Here is a 24255-nt window from a genome sequence, read left to right on the forward strand (position 1 = left end):
AGTGTTTAAAGAAATGTATGTGTTTCTTGGGTTGAAGATGTTACCACCGCGTTTAAAATATATGGACCTACCTAAGCTTTAGTTGAAGTTGAAAACTTCAAAAATAAACAGCGAATTTAAATAAAAAGCAAAAAAGATTATCATTTTTGATAATTTATTAAATATTTAGGTAGAGTATCAAAAAAAAGATGAAATTCTGGGTTTCCAATATTTAAAATTGTAATATCAAAAAATATACCGGTAATTGAAAAATGTTCCGATAGTCTATTCTCTATTTTACTCTGCAATATTCTTCTGTCCCTTGATGAGCACCTAAAGCGTAAAACTGATAACCTTGTCTTTCTGTTTCACATGATCGAGATACATTGAATGTATTTTTACAATGCAATGCCGTACTAGGGTTTAATGATGATCAATTTTTTTGTTTCAAATACACTCACAGAAAACATTATTTTTTAAAGAAATCACTGTTGTTTTGGGCAAATAAATTTTATTATTTTATATTTAAAACGCTGTTCGTAGTTGAATTTTAAGATTTTTATTTAAAAAAAAATACAACATAAATATCTTGAAACAATGTAATTTATTCAATATCAAAATATTATATTTCATACGTAATCTTAGCATGTTACGTGTTCAGGGTAATTACAAACGTTCTTTGTTGTGTCGAAAAGTAATTTTCCTCCACATGTGAACTTACTGTACTTATAACCCCCCTTTCCGTTTGAACTACAAAGATAAAAAATGTTACATTTGCTCGGATCTCTTATGTATCCCAATCTAGTGCAGGGGGTATTATTTGGAGCACTAGTTGGTGCAGCTGTGATCGGGGCGGCCGTTGTTGGGGCAGGCGTTGTTGGAGCAGCGGTTATTGGGGCGGCAGTGGTTGGCGTGGCAGTTGTTGGAACAGCAGTGGTCGGCGCGGCAGTTGTTGGAACAGCAGTGGTCGGCACGGCAGTTGTTGGAGCAGAAGTGATTGGAGCGGCAGTTGTCGGAGCAGCAGTGGTCGGCGCGGCAGTTGTTGGAACAGCAGTGGTCGGCACGGCAGTTGTTGGAGCAGAAGTGATTGGAGCGGCAGTTGTCGGAGCAGCAGTTGTTGGAGCAGCAGTTGTTGGTGCTTCAGTTGATGGTTTGATCTAAAAAATAATTTTATAAAAACACATAAAAAATATTTCGAAAATAAGTCATTCTAAAAAATTTCTAAAATTATTACAGCTTATGGTGTTTTTACGAACTAGTTCTAAAAATATTCATTCTTTGATATGAAATAGAAACTTTTTTTGTACTTACTCCAGTGTTGATACCATTCCTTACTCCGGAGCTCAAGGTATTGAGAAGAGGGAACCTTCCATTACCACAGTCTCCCTTGTAGTCATCAGTGTCCACACTCCAGACCATGGCACCTCCCAAGTTGTTGTCCAAAATGTAGTTTACCTAAAAAAATAAAGCCAGAAGTTAAAAGACATAAAAAATTAAAGAACTCAGTAGTGTGCGTTATTTTGACGTATCAATCAAAATTTATGGAAGATGGGATTTGTTTTCTTTTAAAAATTCTCTCGTTTGAGATATCTACACCATGGATTGTACTGATATAAAAAAAATAATTACAAAACGTAGGTACTCCAGAAATTTTAGTCACAAAGAAGGAAATCCTTTTAAAAAAAACTCACAAAGCTTTTCTTTTGACCTAATTTTAACATTTTTTTTAATGGAATAGCCCGTTGAGCCTCTATTTTGAGGCTGGTCAGCAGGTAAAATAAAGGGAATATGGAAAAAGGTAATGAAAAATACACCACAACACCCAGACCAATTGAGAAAAATCTTTCTTGGATTTTTTCTTGCAACTGGCGAGAATCGAACCCGCGACGCCAGTTTCACGGTTGGCCGTCTAACCAACTGCGCCACGGCACCTGCCCTAAGAAAATTTATCACTGGGACCCTTACAGAGCACTGCAAATTGAATAAACACCTTGCAATAATGGAGCTTTCTGAAACTTCTTTATATGGATTCTGCAGTCCAGATGATGAAACACTAGTACACCTTCCATGCGAATGTGATGCTCTATATTGCGAAAGAAACCGCTTCTTGGTGGGCCTAAGGATGTGAGAGCACTCGCCACCTACCTAACAGTCTCCTTCTTTAGGGATGCTTTGAGGAGAAAATTTAGCAATTTGAGAACGCTCGCCCTCCACTCCGCAGCCGGCAGCCATTTATACAGCTGTGCTTGGACGGTGAGAACTAACTCACGAAGACCCGTCACGGTAGATCTACTTATGTTGCAGTGACATCAGAGTACGTATTCTGATGGGAAATTAAAATTTATCGTTAACATATCACAACAGAGATGAAGAACATTTTAGAGAAGGTAATATAGAAGTCTATGCATCTACAGGGCTTATTACCTGTCATTGGCTGGTTTAAGTGGCCACGTTACACACTGTGTAACATTCACCGTTCTGCCCATATTTGAACATCTATACTCCTTCAATTCTTTCTTCTGTTGATGTTTGTGAAGTTAAAGGGCTGAAATCTTTATTTATCGGGTGAGATTCATCTAATTGAATTATTTCACCTACATACTAGGCAACACCTGAAATTTTATATTTTTTTCAATTTCTATACTTCTTCATGGGCCAGGTGGATTTATCAACACAACAATAAGCCCTGTAGATGCCTTGACTTCTATATTGCCTTCTCTTAAATGTTTTTCATCTCTGTTGTAATATGTTAATATAAACAGCTCCCCAGGGAGTTGAATCCAGTCCTTGTAGAGCTTAATATGTCGGCTTATTTTGCTTATTTGTTTATTTTTTTACCTTCTTCACTGTTTTGCAAAGATAATATAATAATCTCTATTAGATAACAAGGGTGAAGTGGCCACTTAAACCAGCCATTGACAGGTCATAAGCCCTGTAGATGCCTAGAATTCTATATTACCTTCTCTTAAATGTTCTTCATCTCTGTTGTAATATGTTAATATTAAGCTGTCTATTCTCACTAGGTACGTAGCGCCACTGATGATGATGATTCTCACTAGGTATAGTAAAAACCTGTTCTAAGGTAGACAGAATTATTTTTTTTAAAATACAAATAATGCAGCATATTATTTACTAAAGATGTCTAAAGAAAAATAATACGAAATTGAATAATATAATACATAAAAATATGATAACCTTTAAAAAATTATGGAATTAAAAAATTGTAGTTTGATGAGATATCGTCTTTTTTGTGTGTTGACCTGTGGTTTTAATACCAACTGCAGTGGAGTGGATTCATCATCAGTAATAGAGGTACAGCAGATACAGTGGAGTTATTTTTTTTAGCAAAAATGTGGTAGATACAAGTTTCTGTCTCATGTGTCACTCTTGTTGGTACATTCATTAATCATATAAATCCATAGTGCGTAAGAAGATTAGTGTATTCAACTACTACAGATATTCCGCTAAGAATATTTATGTTGATATCTCCGGCTAAGGCGATTTATTTTGAATGTTTGCTTTCTAGAATCTGCTCGAGAGATTGTAAAAAGATTGCATCTGTACCTCCATAGTAAAAGACGTAATAATAATTGATGCTTGAAGGATGTTCCTAGATATTTGTAACAATTTTTTTATAAATGTTAATAGCGTGTTTTATATATTTAATATAATTTGATAGTCATCTGTTTTTCTCGCTGGTATTTTTCCGTTCTTAAACCAAACAAATTTATAGTTTAATTTTTTGAAGCTATTTTTGTTTTCCAGAAAAGTTCTTTGTTATACTTCTGTGCGTCTGTAAGTCTGTGCTTAATTAATGAAAATTTTGGTACCATCTCAACTAAGATTATGATAGGAAAATACTAACCCTGCTTTTGTGTATTATTTATCTGATATCGGGTTCAATAAAACTATTGATTTCGTAACCTGACGCACTCAGGACGTTAGCTGATTTGATGAAAATTGTCGCTAAAAAAATGTATTAGATTCCGCTAAAACTGACGAAATATTTGCAAATTTTCAAAACATATTACCTTAGTTTGAACGGATCGCAAGTTATCGTAGCTGACCCATTGATTTCCCTTGACGAGGTATGGAACTTGCGCTTCTTCGTCAAATTTAACTACGGAAGTGGGCTCCATTTTGCAAATCTAAAAAACCAATATTGTTATATTTTTAAAGGATTTCACTACATAAATTAACTCACGTCTTAAAAGTTTAAATTTAAATTACCTCACTGTATCCCAAAATTCCCTGTTCTCCTGTGGTTGGACCAGCCCATCCAGGGGAGACCATGGAACAGCGTGGAGCAGTGCAAGAAGTAGAGGCTAGAGTGAAGGATCTTCCATACAGACCAACTCCCATAACCAGCTTATCGGGAGACGCTCCATACTTCAACCACGCCTTGATACTGTCATCAATGTTGAGTCCTTCGTTCTTGGTTCCTACTTCAGCGGAAGCTCCATACAGAGGAGCGTTGTGTCCAGTGATATTTTCCCAAGCTCCATGGAAATCATAGGTCATCACATTGATGAAATCCAAGTTTCTGCAACAAAATATTTGCATAATTTGAGACACTTTGTCAAAGCAAAAATATATCTCTTCCATATGAAAAAATGTGGACTTACGTGGAAAGAGCCTTGACATCGTAAGACTGAACCATGGAGAATTCAGCAGCAGCAACGGCAGCTGTGAGAAGATATCCGTATTTGTTGAATTCTGCCCTCAAGGTCTTGATGAGTTCAGTGTACGTTTCTTTGTCTGAATCTGCTCCTCCTCTTTGTCCAGGGTATTCCCAATCAAGATCCAAACCATCAAATCCATATTTCTTCAAGAACGCAACTGCGTTGAGTGCAAAAGCTGTTCGCTGGCTTGCAGTTCCAAACGCCTGGATAACAATCATGATACTTAGTTATAAATTTAATTTTAAACATTCAAGATATACATAAATTTACTCATTTCATCAACTAGTCATGATGAACAAAATAAATAGTACCTGAGAATACTTGATAGAGCCCTCATTCCATCCTCCGATAGCAACCAGTGTTTTTAGTCCTGGAGATCTGTTTTTCAAGTTGACAAAACGTGTAAAAGCCCCTAAAATTTTTGCACATTTATACATTTAAATCTCAAAGCCACATTAGTACTTATTTGCAATACAATATTTTTTAATTTCTATAAACTATATACCTTTGCCCCAGTCATCATAAAGGTCATTCCATGGGTCAATAATCCTGATTCCTGGACCACTACTGAGTCCAACAAATCCGTACATCAGATGGGTACAAAGATTTGCATCAATATCTTCTACATCGAACTTTCCTCCGTTCTGCCTATAAACAGACCAACTGCCAAAGTAGCAGACCATGCGCTCTGAAAACAAAATAAATCATTAGGTATGAGTTACTTATTTGAGTGGGATTTTATTACGTAATTAGGTTATTATCATTACTTTTGGTTGATTCAGTTCCGCCAGTCACACCAGTTCCTGGGTCTACTGGAGAAGTTACTTCTGGAACTATTGGAGTGGGATCAGGCTGGAAGAAAAAAAAATCAAAGTAATATAAACGAGTAATTGAATTTAAATAACTTTGAAATTGAAACAAACTGCGATCAGAATTTTAAGACATGCAACTAAAATGTATGTATAAAAATATGTATGTGTGCTAAAAGACTAGCATTATCGACATCGACAAAAATAAGAAAAGATTGCCGTGTTAGTTTGGACATGCAGAGCAAAAAGATAGCGAGACTGGCTAAAAGGATTACCGATGTGAGTGTTGATGGATACAGAAAACGAGGAAGACATAGAAAGACTTGGCACCACAAAATCCAGCAAATACTTGAAGAGGGATATGTCAAAAGTCAGACAAATCGTTGTGCGTGCATGAGAAGATGTGTGAATGTAGAGGAAATGAGGTATGTGTTCAAAGACTGAGTGATGGGGCTTCCTCTCCTCTCTGCCTACCCTCACGGGTTCTATTTGCAAACCCGGCAAAATCCATCTTTCGTTATTTTGAGCAAATCACAAAAACTGATATAAAAATAATTCAAACTTTTTTTTTGTATTTCAAATTTTTATTTTAACCAGTTAATATTTTATATGTAACTAGTCATGATAAAATCATGATTTTGCCAAGAAACAATAGTGAAAACATTTGTTTAATTTTGAAGATTCCAACTTGGCAATACTCAAGTAGAGGTTGCCATGTTTCCAACCAACCCAATTATTTGAAAGTCAAATTCACACAAATAAAGCCATATTTTGAACTCATAATGTTATAATTTGCGCATCGAGTGTAAAACCGTAGTATGTGCAAATAGTGTAGTTTAGAAATTTTATAATTAGGAAGTTTAGTGTTTTTTTTTTTTCATTTGTTTAAAGACTATTAAACTATATTATTGTTATCAAAAACATTTTTCACTTTGTCGTATGAAAATTTACACTTCTATATTTGTATAAACGATTTTAATTATGAGTTACGCTTCGACCGGTTTCGAGGTTACTACCTCGTGGAATAAAACGAACTTATAATTACACGCGTTGCTATTTATATTATAAAATACTGTTTGAAAAAGACAGAAAATTAAAAAAGAAAGAGAAAGCAGATAAAATGAATCATGAAGGAAATATTTTTAAAAAAGGACTCAAAGTTAAATTTCATTGATTATTTATTATTATTTTTAAACGAATTACTGTTAAAATAAGCCATATTTATTTAAAAAAGTGTATCGTTTTATCAACGCTATGAGTTTTTAAAGTTTTGTATTTCTAAAATTAATCTGCGTGTGACGTCTCAAGTTATCTTCCCCTTATTATCGGTTAGTTCTGCCGTTTGGTCCATTGACAGTAAGTGTTAAGTAAATAACAGCATTTATTGATACTATTCCTGGCCGATTACCTTTTCGTTCCCATCCTTCCTTTGACCCATCCTTATGGTACCTACCTAACATCAAGAAAGAAGATATTCAAAATTAGAAGTTTCGGATTTAGAACAAAAACCAAACAACATTTTCGACTTTACATAAAATCGGATAAAAAGTGGTTGGAATCGTCGCGCGTTGTGGAAAACATTGTTATATTTTAAAGTTCATTTTGTCATTCAGTGCCAGAAATTGAAGAACATTCAGATAATATTAAAGGTAGGTATCCATTACATGTTCCTATCCTTTCTCAAATATTCCCAAATCACAAAACTGAATGAAATTCGTTTTCAATTTGCAGTCCAATTTTTCGTTAACAGTAAGGACACCGAAAATCATATATTTTTAAGAAACTTTGTCATTTTATTTAATGCTCTAATTTTTACCGCGCATAAGAAAACATTTTTTGTATCCAGTTTCCCGTCGGGCTGAAGTTCCGCATTCTATGTATGGGGGTTTAGAAGATTTCACTTTGTTTGAAAAACTGTTTTTTTTTTTCAATTCCCTTCTACACTTTTAAGCTTGTGACAAATGTGACGGTTTTGTATTTAAACCTCGCGAAAGATTAGATACAGGTTTTTCTAATTTTACTTACCCCAGTGCTCACTCCATTCTTGACGCCACCACTCAAAAGACTTAGCAATGGGAATCTCCCATTACCACAATCTCCCTTATAGTCATCCGTGTCGATACTCCAGATCATGGCACCTCCCAAGTTATTGTTGATAATATAATTGACCTGGAACGTATCGAGTTGTGATCATCAGAACATTAACCATTGAAATTAAAAAAAACAACAGTGACGTAAAAAAATTACTTACCTTAATTTGGACGGATCTTAGATTATCATAGCTGACCCATTGATTTCCTTTGACGAGATATGGAACTTGCGCTTCTTCGTCAAATGTAACTGTGGAAGAGGGCTCCATTTTGCAAATCTAAAAATAAAATTCATCAAAATCAAAAGATTCTAAAATGAGTATTTATTATCATTTTTTTTTATTCATGAAATAGGATAAAATTTAAACATGCTAAGCATTTGAGCGATCACAATGAACAATAATGAACATGTTTAATTTATCGCAGTCATAAGTCAACGCTCGTGTCAGTTTGTTTTTTGTTTTCCTCGTAAATGAATACAGTTTACTGGCGAAAAATCGGCGTTTACTACAAACAATAATAGAATTTTCATTTGCAAAATAGTAAGGAGTGTCTAATACAAAAAAGTGAAAATTAAATTACAATTACTATGGCGTCTGCTTTTCTTGACATTTGGCTTGCCAACTGCCGGCTAAATCCAATGAATAGCGTGATAAATAAAAATAGCAGTTTTGGAATATTTTCCATATTTACACCGGTGAAGTTCAAATGTGTGATTGCGCAGCAGGATTATACGTCGCGAAACGTAAATATTTTGACATTTAATATTAATTGTTCACGCATGTTCCATTGGGATCGCGAATACGATAAACAACCATAATGGAAAATTGTTATCACGTCGCTTATTAGCACGTCGATAGTTATTTGTGGATTTAGCTACTGGGCTTGGAGGGCGGAAACTATTACAGGGATGATCCATCATAAGAGATATTCACAGGTTGCAGTGACGTCAGGAGCCTTTATATCACTGACTACTATTTCAAATAATAAGAATATTTACAAGTATTAGTTACCTCGCTGTATCCTAAAATTCCCTGTTCTCCTGTGGTTGGACCAGCCCATCCAGGGGAGACCATGGCACAACGAGGGGCAGTGCAAGCAGTAGAGGCCAGAGTGAAGGATCTTCCGTACAAACCAACTCCCATGACCAGCTTATCGGGAGACGCTCCATACTTCAACCATGCCTTGATACTATCTTTAATGTTGAGGCCTTCGTTCTCAGTTCCCACTTCAGCGGAAGCTCCATACAGAGGAGCGTTGTGTCCGGTCACCTTTTCCCAAGCTCCATGGAAATCGTAAGTCATCACGTTGATGAAATCCAAGTATCTGTAACAATACGCTTGCCTCATTTTGCTAGCCCTCAAAACAAAAATATATATTTCATTTTTTGCGGGTAAAATTCTGACTCTGGGTGGATTAAAAATACAGCTCTGCATGTGAAATAAAACCTGAACCCTGGACGAGAGTATTCAACTCGATGGAAAATCAAGTGGAGATAAATCGTTCTCGTAATGCAGTGGTTGAAGCATTCGTCTACCATTCTGAAGTCCTAGGTTTAATTCCTAGGGGTGTGGATATAATTTATTTTTTTAATGATTGTTTGCTCTGCAATGTTTAACTGATTTTGGATTGAAACCTGAAGAACAAGACTGATTATCTAGCCTTCATAGATCTGACGATCAAAATACACTGAATCTGCTTTACAAATTCAGTACCCTATACACCACTGTTTGTAGAAAGGGGGCATGATGGTGATGATGTGAAATTCTGGTCTTACGTTGAAAGAGCCTTGACATCGTACGACTGAACCATAGAGAATTCAGCAGCAGCGACGGCTGCTGTAAGGAGGAATCCATATTTGTCGAACTCGGCCCTCAAGGTTTTGATGAGTTCCGTGTAGGCCTCCTTGTCAGCAAGTGATCCTCCTCTCTGTCCTGGGTATTCCCAGTCTAGATCCAAACCATCAAATCCGTGCTTCTTCAGGAAGGCAACAGCATTAAGTGCGAAGGTTTGTCTCTTCGCAGCAGTTCCGAAAGCCTGAAATTAATTAAAATTTCAATGTTTTCTTTAACCGCTTTACGAGAATTTCATCAAACATTTCAATATTAAGCTATTTCTTTTTAATACCTGAGAATATTTGATGGAGCCTTCATTCCATCCGCCGATAGCCACCAGTGTTTTGAGTCCTGGAGACTTTTTTTTCAAGTTGACAAATCTGGTGAAAGCACCTGGAAACGTTCATATCCAAACTTGAATCTGTATAATATTGTAGCATTAGAATACGGAAGAACGCATAATAATTCGATACAACATACCTTTTCCCCAATCATCGTAAAGGTCGTTCCATGGATCGATAATTTTAATTCCTGGTTCTTCACTGAGACCAACAAATCCGTACATCATGTGAGTGCAAAGTGTTGGGTCAATGTCTTCCACATCAAACTTTCCTCCATTTTGTCTGTAGACAGACCAACTTCCGAAGTAACATACCATACGCTCTACAATGACAAATATTTGTTAGTATTACCTATAACTTGAAACACTCTTCAAGCTGAGACAAGTTTAAAAAAACGTTTTATTGAAAGGAGATAAACTGAATCCTTAAATCAATATTTGATTCAAGCACTGGTTTTACTTGGTACAGTTTTATTACCTCTTTTTTTTTATATGTATGTCATAATAATAGTGTAGAGAAGGATTTTTTAGTAGATGCCGAAATAATTTATTATTCAAGATTTTTTGGAAAAAATGCAATGCTAAATCTCACGATCCAATTATCCGACAGCTGTCAAATTTATACACATATCTTTTCAAGGTTGGTATTAAATAAAAATCACTACTTTTACTATTTGGTAGAGGAGTTGAGTTTTAAATAATTTTCAAGGCAGACATAAAAAATCCCTTCGCTGTAACGCAGTACTGTAACGTGGTGTAGATATTTTGAAATACAGGTGTTTAAAAAAAAAAATAATATTATGCAGGTGAAGTGAAATAACTAATATTTTTAAGTTGAAGTAAGTTCATAGCTTAAAGTACATTTCTGTAATCAGTAGGATTAATCCAAAAACCTTTTTATCTTAGTTCTTTATTTACAAAACATCCATATTAATTAGTAATATCAAAACTGTTTAGCAAAAATTCAAAAAATTGCCAAAAAGCTTAAAACTAAGCTTAGAGTTAAAACTTTGAATACAAAATGATTTTCCGAAGGCTTAAGTTTACTGTTTACCATATTGATGTGCCATATATATGTTGTTTTTTTAAAAATATTTTTTTATGTTTCTAATCCTATATTTGTGGTGATATACTCATGTGTCTGTGTCATATAATTGCTAGTCCCATCTCAACACACGACTTTTAGTCCCATAGAGTTGGGACTTATGTCTCAAATAATGTACAATAAACTTATGTATGCAAATAAATAAATAAATAAAATTTGTACAATTTTGTCAGTTAGTTCATTTCCCTTGCAATCTGCAATGGGCTCAAGACTACATAATATATGTAATAGGGAAATATTACCTTTTTAAAAACATTTTTAAAAGAAAAAGGGTCTATGAAATACTGTCTGGTAAAAAATAATAATTTTGCTACTTATTAGTAGCGTAAAAAATATTTTTAAATTCATAATTTTTAAAAACGGTCATTGCATTGGCCACGCCCCTAATACAATTCATGTTAATTTTTAGCTTCGTTCCAAACCATTAAAATTTTCTTAAAACATCGTCACGAATCTTGACATCACAACTATCAATGTCAAACATGTCGCATTTTTCTAGTTCTGGTTTTTATATTTTCTTTTTTAAAGTTATATATGAAAACATTTCTCCACGATATCCATATTGATTTTCTCTTTCTTATGTTACGCAAAAATATTATACCCGTCTATTTATTATAGGAGCAAAAATTCTTTAACATTTTCTTGTATACCGACGAACAGGCCATGCCTTTGTGGGATTTTTTGTTTATTATTTTTACTATTATTATGTATTTCATTGCTATGTAATTATCCTTTATTTTTTTAATACTTTATTTTACCTCTTATGTACATTGCAAAAAATATATATATATATATATAATTGTTCTCAATCCATTTCATATATTTTTATCGGTATTCGTATTACGTGATATTTCTCTATTGCATAGGTTTATATTTTATTGAGCATTTCGTCTCTGGAAAATAATCATGTTCAGTATTTTTTTGTTTAAAAAAATACGTTTAATTTTGTTTTGTTTTTGTTTAAAAAAATATGCGAAGGTATTTTTTTTTTTAAATACGTTAATGATAATTTATTTTTAAAAAATGTATTCTTTAATAATATGCATGCTTCCACTTTCCATTGTGTTGCATCCTAAGTCAACACAGGTCTGATGGCCTCTTAGAGTTAGGGATACGTTATTATTTTTTGTGAAATGTATATTTGTATAAGAGAAAAAAAAGACTGAAAAAATTATGTTACGTTTAATAGTAACCGACCGAAGTTTCGGCCTCCGTTTCGGCCAAAAATTGGCTGAAACTTCGAATTACGTTTGGCTGTACTCGGGCGGAAAATCAGCACAATTATTTGAGATATTTAATTGTTGTCATTGTAAAATAATTAGTTATTAAATTGCCATTGTCCAACTTTTGTACGCAGTAATTTAGAGTTTACACCCATTGTGTGGAGTCCACAATACATAACAAACACAGAAAGGATTGAAAATGTTCAACGAAATTTTTTTACATACCTAGATTATAAAAACAATAAAACGCTTTGCACTCACAGCCCTTTTACCCTTAAAAATAGACGCACTGTATCTGAATTATGCTATTTACATAAATTATTAAATAATAAAGTAGACTCTTTTAACCTACTCTCCAAAATTAATCTGAATGTCCCCATTCGCGTGACAAAAAAAAAGTATTTGTTCCATCTGCCAGTCTGTAGCACTAACTTTGCACAACACTCTTTCCTCTATCGTTCTTGCTCTAACTATAATGCTTTTTTTTCATCTATTGATATATTTTACATGCCCTTTAATTTATTTAAAATAAATAAAGATTTATTATTTTTGTCTGTGATACGATCCCAATTACTATTTAATGATGCTCGCACTTACACACACCTGAACACTTACTCCCACAATATATACATAAACACACATCTACACTTACTCTCATACAAATACACATAAACACACCCTTTTGTTGTAACATAATTTAATAATTTGTATGATTCTTATTTAGAAACTTCGCTGGTCTGTCTTTAAACCGTTTTTTTTATGTTATTATATCATTGTCAACTGTCTGTTTCTTTAAAATAAATAAAAAAATATATACTAGACTGATTTTGTGATTTGCTGACTATGGTCAGTAGTTCTAGGATCTTTCATATTTCCAGCCCTAATAGATTGGCATTAATGAGTAATACTTAATCCAAACATTATTAAAATCTTCTTAAATTAACAAAGTGTATAATTAATAAAAGGTATGTATAAAGCATAATCTAGGCGGAAATGGCAAGTGTGACATGGCGAGTCAGGAGAGACAACGCCATGCCTGCCCTTGCTGTAGAAACACATCGACAGCACCGTTTAGTGAGATTTCGTTCACTGTTCTGAGGATCCTTGGCAGAGGGGAAAAGAATCCGATGTTAGTTTTATAATTTCCCACAACAAATATATAAAAATAAATTAGAACACAGCTATCTACCAAGATTTACATATGTTGATGGCCTAGTAGTACCAAAATTTAAAAATAAATATGGACAACGTACGTTGGATTATATTGTTCCAAAAGTATTTAATTTGTTGCCACTTGACATGAAAACATGTCATAGTAAAAATAAAATTAAGTTTCTATTACATAAGTGGTTAGTAGATAAAACGTTCCCATATTGATTTATTATTTATGTAATACATTTAAAAAAAAAAATATATTTTTTATTTTTTATTATTTTTTTACATATATATATTTTTTTATCCCTCATTGAATACATTTTTGTTATTTTCTTGTGTTAACCTTTTCTTTTCTTTTATTACTTTCTTACTTTCATATTTCATTTACATTTTTTAGATCTTAATTTTAATATGTACTTTTAATTTTCTTACTAATTTTTTTTTCTGTAGATATGAATTGAAATTCTCAATTTACTTTACTTTGTTTAATTTATTTTTTTATCTTGTTTTGATTACATTTATGAGCACACACTATTTATATATGTGTCTATTTTATTTTTTTTCTTATATTTAAAATATATTTAAGTAAATTACTATTCTTTAATTTTAGTTGTATTATTTTACTCTATTTTCTTACTTAAAAAAAAAAAAAAATCTTTAAACTATTTTTATGTTTATTATTTTATACGTAAACAGTATTATGTCTGTACTCTTCTTATTTGATTATTAATTAAAACTAATGTCTGAGCACCCGATGACAAACTATTATTGAATAGTTTATCGGGACAAAATATATCTTAATACTCTGTTTTCTTTATAATGTATTAATATTGTAATAATATGTATATTTTATTGAATAAAGACTCTATAAAAAAAAAAGACAGGATTGGTGCGCAAGTTACGGTGAGGTACATTAAGGTTGATCTGAGCAAGGATATCATGGGCATCTATACAGTTGGATATTAATTTGTGCAAGGATATCAAACCAGACAAAATCCTTCTGAATTCTAAACTGAAGATATGAAAGTCCTCTAGACGATCATAATAGTTGATTTTGAAAGTATTTGATCCGATTCTAAATATTAACGATTTTAACCATTTACGTTGCATCGATTCAATCCGCGTTATATCAATATTTTAATTAGGAGACCATATTATAGAATTAAATTCAAGCAAACTACTAACAAATGATTTATACAATGTAATTGCAATTTTCGGGCTTTTGAATGGCTTGGATATTCGCAAAATAAATTCACAGATTTTGGACGCTTTCTTTGAAACGTGGTCAACGTGATGGTTGAATTTAAGTTTGTTAGCTAAAAGTATTCCAAGATCTTGAATTGTCTTGACGTTTTATTTTAATTAACTCGTAAGATTTAATGATAAAAACGCCTAATTTTGAACATTTTGAAGTGACTTTTTATTTTTTTGGTTTCATTGTTTATTTTATTAAACACTTATTTCAATGAACTTGTAAGATTAAACGATAAAAACGCCAAATTTTTAGCATTTTGAAGTGACTTTTAACCTTATCGGTTTCAGTTTTGGGCTAAAAATCTTTTTTCAGTCGGTCGCTACTGTTAAATAATATTTTTTCATAACTAATAAAAATAATCATATCATTCAAACCTGTTATGGCAAAATGAGACTTCATTTAAAATTAAAAAAAACGGACATAATATTATAACAAGTCTTGTATTCTATATAGGCTCATGTGCCATCGTAACCACACCACACAAGAGCTAAAATAATTTCGCACTTACTGGTTGCAGAAACTTCAGACGCAAATACACTGAAAAGTGCAATGCACACTACTATACCAAGCAATAATTTAGCCATAATACACTGATGCTTAGTGCTCGGGAGAAAAAGACATAAACTTTTCCAAAATGTCACTGTTTTTATATCAAATTGGATGTTATAAACTCTCAATAAAGTTATATCTGCACTTTTATTGATGATTAGGTATCAACAAAAAAAAAAAGAAATTAGCCCTGCCTACAGATAACAGATTAAACAGTTATTTTTATTGATGGGGTAATTTCATTTCAATGACTTGACAAATGACTTGTGTTTTGTCAGTTAGAATAGTATTTTCTTTGAGTGTTTCTTTGGGTGGAATGTTGCGCAATAATAATTAAATCAGCAAGATATCCACATCAAACTTTCAGATTCTGGAGAGCGAATACAGTAAACCCCCCTATAACGTACACTCGTATAAGGTTTTTTCCTATAGCGTTTGCGGCAGTTTTTTTCCTATAACGGTGGTCCCCCGTATAACGTAATAGGTCTGTGTCCCTTGACCTTGATAGACACATTCGGCGGAACTAACATTGATGACTCATCGGCACATCGGCTGCTCTGCCTCGGGGATATTCACATGATACAGTCAGTAAATATGTTCTACTTGGAATAAATTAAGATCTAGTAAATCGATGCACACTTGGGTATTTGAAGATTGTTTTCTGTCACTGCCTTGCAGATTCCTCCTCGATACTGCGCGAAAAAGACAACTGCATGTTGGATCTTTTTTGTCTAACTATAATAGACAAAATCAACGTTTCGTTGTCCCGTTTCCGGCACGTCAAAACTGAACCGATTTTGTTATTTTTTTAGACAGAATATCAGAATAAAAATGTCTATATTGGTACATCTTACATTCAAAATTAAATATCATATTTGTATACCGTGCGTCCGAAGACAACGGAAAAAAGTGGACATATTAACGGGATTTTGGATGGTTGAAGATTCCATAATAAACAATTCATCAGTTGAACAAAACTTTTTAGACACGCCGATGGTAAATATTTATAGTGACATAACCCAGGGTGAAAATACGTTTCTATAAAGAAAAGTCAGACCGCGTTTCCTCTCAAGATAAAACTTTATTAAGTATACTACAATGTTTGCTTCATACTGCTTTTACGTAACCAAAGAAACCGGTTTGGTTTCCTTAAATTGTGTAACTTTCCGTTGATAAGTAGGAACCTAGGTAGGTTCTTGTTTATGATTGAATCCCAAAACATAAAATCTATAATTCTGTTTGCAAATGTCCAACTCTGCTCTTATCACCAACGGGGGTCATTTTTTTAGGAACGCGATTTTCAAAAATGTATTGAATATCTAACTTTTTACTAACTTTTTAATACCTTCTAACTTTTCCTTCTAACTAACCTTCTAACTTTTTAATACCTAATAAATGGACGATATTGAGAGTTATGAATATGCTCGTAGCAAAGATCTACATTTCACTGAAAACCACACGTAAATAGGTCCAGTAGTTATTCTGTCTATCGAGGACATACATACGAACATTGCCTTTTATATATTTAGATACATTTATATGTAGTTTGAATACACTAAAACCTATATTTGCACGGGGGATACGTTCCACATACTACCGTATAAAATGTCTTCCAAAAAAATAACAATGGTATACTTGAATAAAAATCGATTCTGGATTGCAAAAAAATGAAATAGTTTACAACATATTTATGGTTTCTTAAATACAGCGTGACATCAAAATACATCATTTTCAGGAGAGCGAAAAAAACGTTACTATGAATCCAATTATTTAGCCTCACTCACACTGAGACGGAACAATAAAGAACCTAAACCACGGTTTATATTTAAACAATATTTAAACTCATTAAAATATCATTATATTAACTCATTAGTTACTTTCACTCAACCAAAGTGTCTTTCTCACAAAAGTAACTCGATTAAAATTACTATTACATAATGTTTAATTCTCTATCCTTGCTGTTTTGTATACATACATTGAATTTAATGAAGATACTACTCAGTCTCGAAAATTTCGCAAAAACAATGAAACCTGTCATTGGTTTTTACAAATTAGGGGATAAAATTATCACTCGTCTTTTATTTCCATAATAAATTACAACGATCTTCCATAAAAAATTTCCACTTACAAACTTGAAATGACTTTTTTTAAATTATAAGAGCAATAACCCGCTAAGCCTCTTCTGTAGAGGCTTGTCAGCAGGTGGAAAATAGGATATGGAAGAAAGTTATGAAAAATTTACCACAACACCTAGACCAATTGAGAATTGAGAAACTCTTAAGCTTTGGAACGACCGGTATTTAAGTGAAACTACTGGACAGGTAACTAAAATATTTTTTCCAACAATCTTTCATGCTTTTGATTTCAAGAAAACGCAGCAAGTTGGCTACGAACTGACTCAAATCCTTACAGCCCACGGAGGTTTTATGAGCTATCTTCACCGTTTTAAGCTCTCAGATATCAATAGCTGTCCATGTGATGACGAGACACCTCAGATGTCCCCCATTTGTTGATGCATTGTCCCATTTTCAGCTTAGATCGAATGCAGCAGCTAGAGGCGTGATTTAGAAGTCTGGATGAGGACCTAGAAGATATCGTAAGAGTAATAAGTCATAAGGACTTATCGCATGAGGTAATATCATACATGATAAAAATAGGAAAAGAGATTGTTGAAATCAATAAAAATAGAACACAAAATGCCGAACGCTCTCAAAGTGGAACAGAAGGTCAGTTGATGCCTGTCAATAATCCGGCTTCTCCTGTATGAGTTTTCACCACCAAATCCTCACAGATAAATTAGAAGGAACATAGCAACATACCTTTTGCAGTTAATATAAGCCTTGTACATAATAAGCAAGGCAAAAAATAAGCAACTCCAATATTAAAAAAAAAAAAAAGAGAGACTAATTGAGAAAAAATCTTCCTTGGATTTTTATCTTCGCAACGCTAGTTTTACAGCTAGCTGTCTTACCAACTGCACCACGGCGCCGGTCTATCACGCATTGTTAAATTAATGTAAAAAAAAGTGTGTTCCTTTTTTGGACTATGTTATTTCGAAACCATGTAAAACGAAGTTCCAGTGTACCTACATCCAAATTTTTGGAGGAAATTCTGGATTGTAGATCCTCTAAACTAAAAAAAAATCATATACGTGCATCTCCCGTCCCCTCCTTATCCTCTCTTTAAGCATTCTTGTCCTTATCCCACCCAATTTACAGTAAATTAATGTTCTTAAAATAAATATTTAAAAAATCTTTGATTATTGAGTACATGAAAATAACATTTTTATATGTATAAATTGTATGTATTTATTTGATATGTAATATATTTTCTTTACTAACTGTGTATACTATGTGGAAATCTGTTATTAGTTCTGAGTTTATACACTATATCTGTTTGTTTACTAAAAATATGTACGTAGAACTGTTGATTTCTCAAATAAAATAAAATAAATAAAATAAAATATTATTCTTCTCAAAAATATTATCTCGTCCTATAGAATTAAAAATAGTCTAATTCTACGTCTCGTCCATTATTAATATTTTTTTAAGGACGAATGCATCTGTTAATAATATAATATAAATATGATTTAAAAAATGGATATCATTCTCAAGTGTCTATATCAGGTAGTCAATTATCACAGCATTTTTTGCGGATTAAAACGTTATAAAGAAGCTACCTTTTTACTCAAGTAGCCATTGAGAAAGACTCAAATTTTATAACCATTGTTTGATTGCAGTACCCCGAACGAATGTATTATTATAATTAAGTCGGCATTTTGTCAATAATATGTTTTATTCACACATCATAAAGAGTTAATTACAATTTTTTGCGATAATTTGATAAAAAAATACATCATTTTATTGGTTGCTATTGTTTTTCATGTGACTGCTCGGCGTGACAAAAGTGGGTGTGTAAGATTAGTTTTATTCCAAGCATTATCAGCTCCCATCGTAAACATTAATACAACTGGAATTTGAACTGGAATGTTTGTTTAATACTGTATTGTCTTAATGTTTTAGTTGGATTTTGATATTCAGTTTCACGTTTTTCATACACCAACAAAGATGGAGCTTTTTGTATTGTTTCTAAGCAAGATGTTAAGAAAAATAGACGCAATAAATGAGTTATATCATACATTAGAAATAATGCAACATTTATTTCTTTATGAAATATTTAGGTGTTTTAATTTCTTAATTAAATAATATTATATTAAATACATAGGAAATGTATTTATTCATGGAAATATTTTTAAAACATGATAAAAAAAATAATAACATATCCACTCTCTGAGGCCAAGAGCCCTGTGTTGGGTTAGGATACAACGAAAGTGGAAACATGCATATTATTAAAGAATAATAAAAATGTAACATATACATAAATTTTAATATACATCTGGACAACACACGTAATAGTAGAGGTAAACGTCGTTTTACGCCGGGATTCTGTTCCGAGAGACACTGACGTAAAAAAAATCGGCGTAAAATAAACACAAATATAATGGAAAATATTATGAGGTTAGGTTCCGTGTCAAAATCAGATTTGTGGGAATAACTATTGCCGAGTTCATGAAGTCTATTTAATACGGCATTACAAGTATACAAGTTTTGCAGCATTTTATCACCCTCCAGCAAGATGATTCACTGCGTACTGACGGCTCGAATCCCTTATATAACAGTCATCAATTCAAATATATTAATTAATAAAACAACCTTGGTACAGATTAAAATTTATTTTATTAAGTATAAATACGTAATTAATGTTTTTTGGTATATTTTTAACAAAATTGTTACATTTTTATAAGTTTGCTTATTCAATAAAAGCTTGATAACTAGTATATGTTTTATTTATAGGATATCCGATAAGCTTATTGCAAGATTAAGGTAACAGCTAGGCACCAGATGACAGTTAATAATTGATAGGAATTTGGCCACCAATTTAATAAGTGAGAGAAGGAATTATGAGAATTGCAAAAACATGCAAGAAAATTCTGCGCCTTGGGTCTAAAAGGGCCAAGGTCGTAAATCACAACATTGCGGCAGAGTTTACAATTATTTAGTGGTGTTATAATTAACTGTTTGAGATATTTGAAACTATATCAATAAAAAAAAACCCAACCATATATTCGGTAGTCAGATGGCAGAAGGGACCATCTGTAATTTTCAAAAATGTTCAGGAGAGCTGAAATAAGACTAAATTTCCAGACTTCAATCCACAAACTAAAATATTTTAGTGTTATTTATAAATAACAAATTACCATTCTAAATAATGCTACTTTTATTTATTTTTTTCTGTCTGTATTTACCTAAATATTTATTAAAACTTTTAAAAACTAAAACACAGAAAAAATACAGATGGTCCCTTCTGCCATCTGACTACTGTATTATGTGTGTGGATAAAAAAATAAAAAAAATCAATTGACATTAATTAACCCTCTACAAAATGTTAGCAAGAAAGAAAGAAATCCAACATTGGCATTTTTAAACCCAAGCCACAGAATTAGTGATCCTAACAACGAAAAATATTTTTTTTGCAAAAATCATTTTTATCTTCGACATAATCCTCGTGTAGCTCGATACGATTCCAGCTTTTTTATTCCTTCCGCATAATGCGCTTCTGGCAACTCTGCAAAATAGCTGTCAGTTTCCAACTGAACATCCTCATTCGATGCAAATCGCTTTCAACACATATAAGTCGCTCAGGGCCAAATCCAGAAAATAAGGTGGATTCAGTTCAATTCCAAATGCAATTCATTCAATTTAGCCCGATTCAAAAATAACAATAATAAAACATCTTCTGACTAACTATAATAAATAAACAAATAAATTTTAAATAACCATTTTAAAATGCAGATACTGAACATATGTATATATTCTTGCAATAAGCTTACCTGTGTTATGATGAAACAAAAAGGCACATTTCTGAGATTAACCATTTTCTTGTTATATAAAAATCAATCGACTTAAAATCATTGCAGATCAACTGACAAAGAGGAAGTTCTGTGCTACGGAAAATCGAATATAAAAAATATTTTACGCGGAAAAAATTAGAGCATTTAATTGTACGGCAAAGTTTCTTGAAAATGTATAAAAAATAACTAATTCAAATGATGTCACGGGTTCTTGTGAATCAACCAATAATAGTCTTGCGATACGTTTCCGGTTTACGGGAAGCCAATTCACAAATCAGCAGAACTCACCGAAGAGAACTTGTGACATCATAGGCAAAGTGATTTCAAAACTTTAAAAAATTATAGCGCTGAAAATACAACACATAAAAAAAAAATCTTTGGCTTAGTTTAAATTTAAAGCTTTGGTTTTAACAAATACATTTTTTTTTTACTATTGAACTTCCTCGTTGACAATCGAATTTGCATGAATCATTCACATGTATCCGAAGAATTTATAACGAAATAATGACTTAAAACATTTTATTTTTAGTGAGCATGCGAGGCACATTTCTAAAATTAAATTATTTTTTGTTACATACAAATCAAGAGAAATAGAATCATTGCGGGTCAACTGAAAATTCAGAATTAAAATTGCATAAATCAAATTTAATAATCTGCCAAAAAAGAGCAGAAAATAATTGAGAATGTTATTGTTTTTATGGTAAAACTTTAAAAAAAAAACAAAATGAATTTGAGTATTGTGACCAATCACAAAACAGGTCACCTATAATTTGGTGTTGCAAGCGTTAAAATCAGTTATAATTACATTTTTAAAGCATTTTTGCAACTAACAATAATAAATTATTAATTGTATGGAAGATCATTTCAAGTATATCTAATATCTTTGGTCACCCATCTTTAGTGACTAGATTTAGATTCTTTGAGAAATATATGTATATGCTAAAAACATCCGAAAAGAAAAACAGCGTCTTGTCTGATAAGATATAGAAGTGATGAGTTGGGTAAGGATTAAATTATATGTATTTTTTAAATAATTAATTGCTGCACATCACTGAAGTATTAAATTATGTTCAACTGTTTGTAGACAGTACTGGGCTGGTATTCCAAATGCTCTCGCGGCCGTATTATCTCGTGTACATACAAAATACACGAGAAAAACTGTTTTCTCGTGCCGCGAGAATGGTTCAGAATACCACCCCTGGATTTAACCTGAGAGGGATTTTATCAAGATTGACAAAGCCCTCTAATTGGCTCAAATTCTGTATTTCCTTTTCAGAGGGTTCTCGACCACTCAATTATATAATTATATAGAGGTTTTACTGTATTCTAGTCCTGACATAACATTTTCAAGTTTTTTTTCTTTTGCTATGCATAGGAAAAATATTCATTTCAAAACTATGGAACATTTATATAATATATCCATCACCGCATAACAAAAATCTGACCACTTTAGAAAGGAGAAATACCGTTTTTTTATGTATATTTAGTAAAATTATGGCATTCAATTATTTTTAACATTTAAATCTTACTTTACATTTTTTTATTTATTCATTTATTATATCATCGGGTTTCTGGCATAAGTCGGAAACGACAAACTTTTGAAAAATGGGACTGATTCACAACTGGCATCAAATAATCTTTGTTCAAAAAGTAGATGAAAATATGTCGTATTTATAAATACAAAAAATAATGTTTTATAATATTCTGCTGACGTTTTTTTATATTTTTTACTGTTGATTTGGAACCCGACAATATACAAATAAAATTATACATTAATATGCACATTTTTTTTTAGTTTTTACTAGCAATGTTTGAATTTATTTACCACTGGATGGCATATCCGGATGCCTTAGGCGGTGATGGACTGCCATCAACGATACCTACAACTTGTATAAGATCGATATTTCACATTATTTTTTGCTACAATCTAAACATGCTGAGAGCAAAATAGGTTTAGTGCCATGCAATTGATATGAAACACTTCTAAAGCTATTTTACATTTTTAATTAATTATGTCAATTAAAAGGCAATGAATCAGCCTTGTGACTATTAATATTAATAATTGAATAACATATATATATATAAATATTAACAATACAAATGATCGGCGGATTGATGAAACCGAATGTGTAAAATGTTAATGGCAGGGAGATTAGTCAATTGATCCTGTACATAATTAATGTCAAATCATTCCCTTCTATCTACCAAGGTATATTATGCATACAGAACCTTCCAAATATACCTTACATGACGGTATCACAATTACCAATAATATATATATTACTACAATAACATTTTACTACTTAATGCCGTTTATATAAGTTTTACTAAAATGAAAAAATATATACAACCCTCACTATACATCGTCCACCGTCTCTAGATAGTAAATAATTTCTTAGAGATACTATTTTTTGGGATATATTGAGTTTTCATTTGTTCTTTTGGGTTTATTTTTTTCTTATACTAAAATATTTATACTGTGTATTTTTTATTGTGTAACGTAAGACTGATAAAATGTTAGCTGTAATGTAAAATTGATAAAATCACGTATACACCGGCTGCCTATGTGCGATTTTTTATTTTATTATGTTTTATGTTATGTTTGGATATTGTGTAATATAAGAAAGAAAAAATCAATAAATAGAAATATATATATATATGGTGGCAACAATACTGACACAGTAGAAAATCAAAATTAATTGAAATCTACTGTGCCAAAAATATTACAAAATTATCATTTCTAGAAGAAAATGAAAAATATGTAACAATATTTGGTGTCAAACGGTGTGTTTAGTAGTCATCTTACACAAATGTAAATACTTTGCGAAAAATAGTTTATTATTTTCAAACTTTTAATATGTATTTTTTTTTATATTTCATCAAACCGCCGACAATATATACAAGCATTTTTACTATACACATATTATTTATAAAACTTTTCAAGGCATACTGGATGGGTAATTTTATATCACATTTATATGTTAAGAAAACTAATTGAACAATGTAAAAAATAACAATACTATACGATAACCTTATGATATGTAATATTTAGTTTAATTTACTTTAATTAGTCATTGATATACATATTTTAATACACTAGATGCGGCGATAAGCGCCCGTCGTGTGTTTCATTCAACTGAGGTTCCGGAACTTATCTTGTATTTGGTGGGAAATAATGTTTGAAGTGCAGCTTTGAATTCACAGTAAACTGGCATAGACAGTTAGTCTTTTTTACTCTACTACGCATTTTCCACAGCAATTTTGATGCGGCATGACGGGAGAATGCTCATTGTTAGAACATAATTTGAACCTACCATTCTAT

General features: G+C 32.1%; 1 protein-coding gene across 1 annotated transcript; it reads right to left on the reverse strand.

Annotated features, from left to right (window-relative positions):
• Window positions 1-548: 548 nt before the first annotated feature.
• On the reverse strand, window positions 549-15093 carry LOC148274157 (putative chitinase 10). Its single transcript, XM_088237544.1, has 15 exons — window positions 14982-15093; window positions 9876-10058; window positions 9688-9788; window positions 9338-9597; window positions 8574-8886; window positions 7722-7838; window positions 7496-7639; window positions 5429-5513; window positions 5167-5349; window positions 4973-5073; window positions 4605-4864; window positions 4210-4522; window positions 4011-4127; window positions 1291-1434; window positions 549-1136 (listed from the first exon to the last, which is right to left on the reverse strand). Exons 1-15 carry the CDS (start codon window positions 15055-15057, stop codon window positions 621-623), a joined length of 2913 nt encoding a protein of 970 aa, XP_088093670.1. The 5' UTR covers window positions 15058-15093; the 3' UTR covers window positions 549-620.
• Window positions 15094-24255: the final 9162 nt, after the last annotated feature.

Source organism: Micrasema longulum, unplaced genomic scaffold (assembly GCF_059751315.1).
Source record: "Micrasema longulum isolate JH-2025_06_02 unplaced genomic scaffold, ASM5975131v1 h1tg001738l, whole genome shotgun sequence".
Classification (NCBI taxonomy): Eukaryota; Metazoa; Arthropoda; class Insecta; order Trichoptera; family Brachycentridae; genus Micrasema; species Micrasema longulum.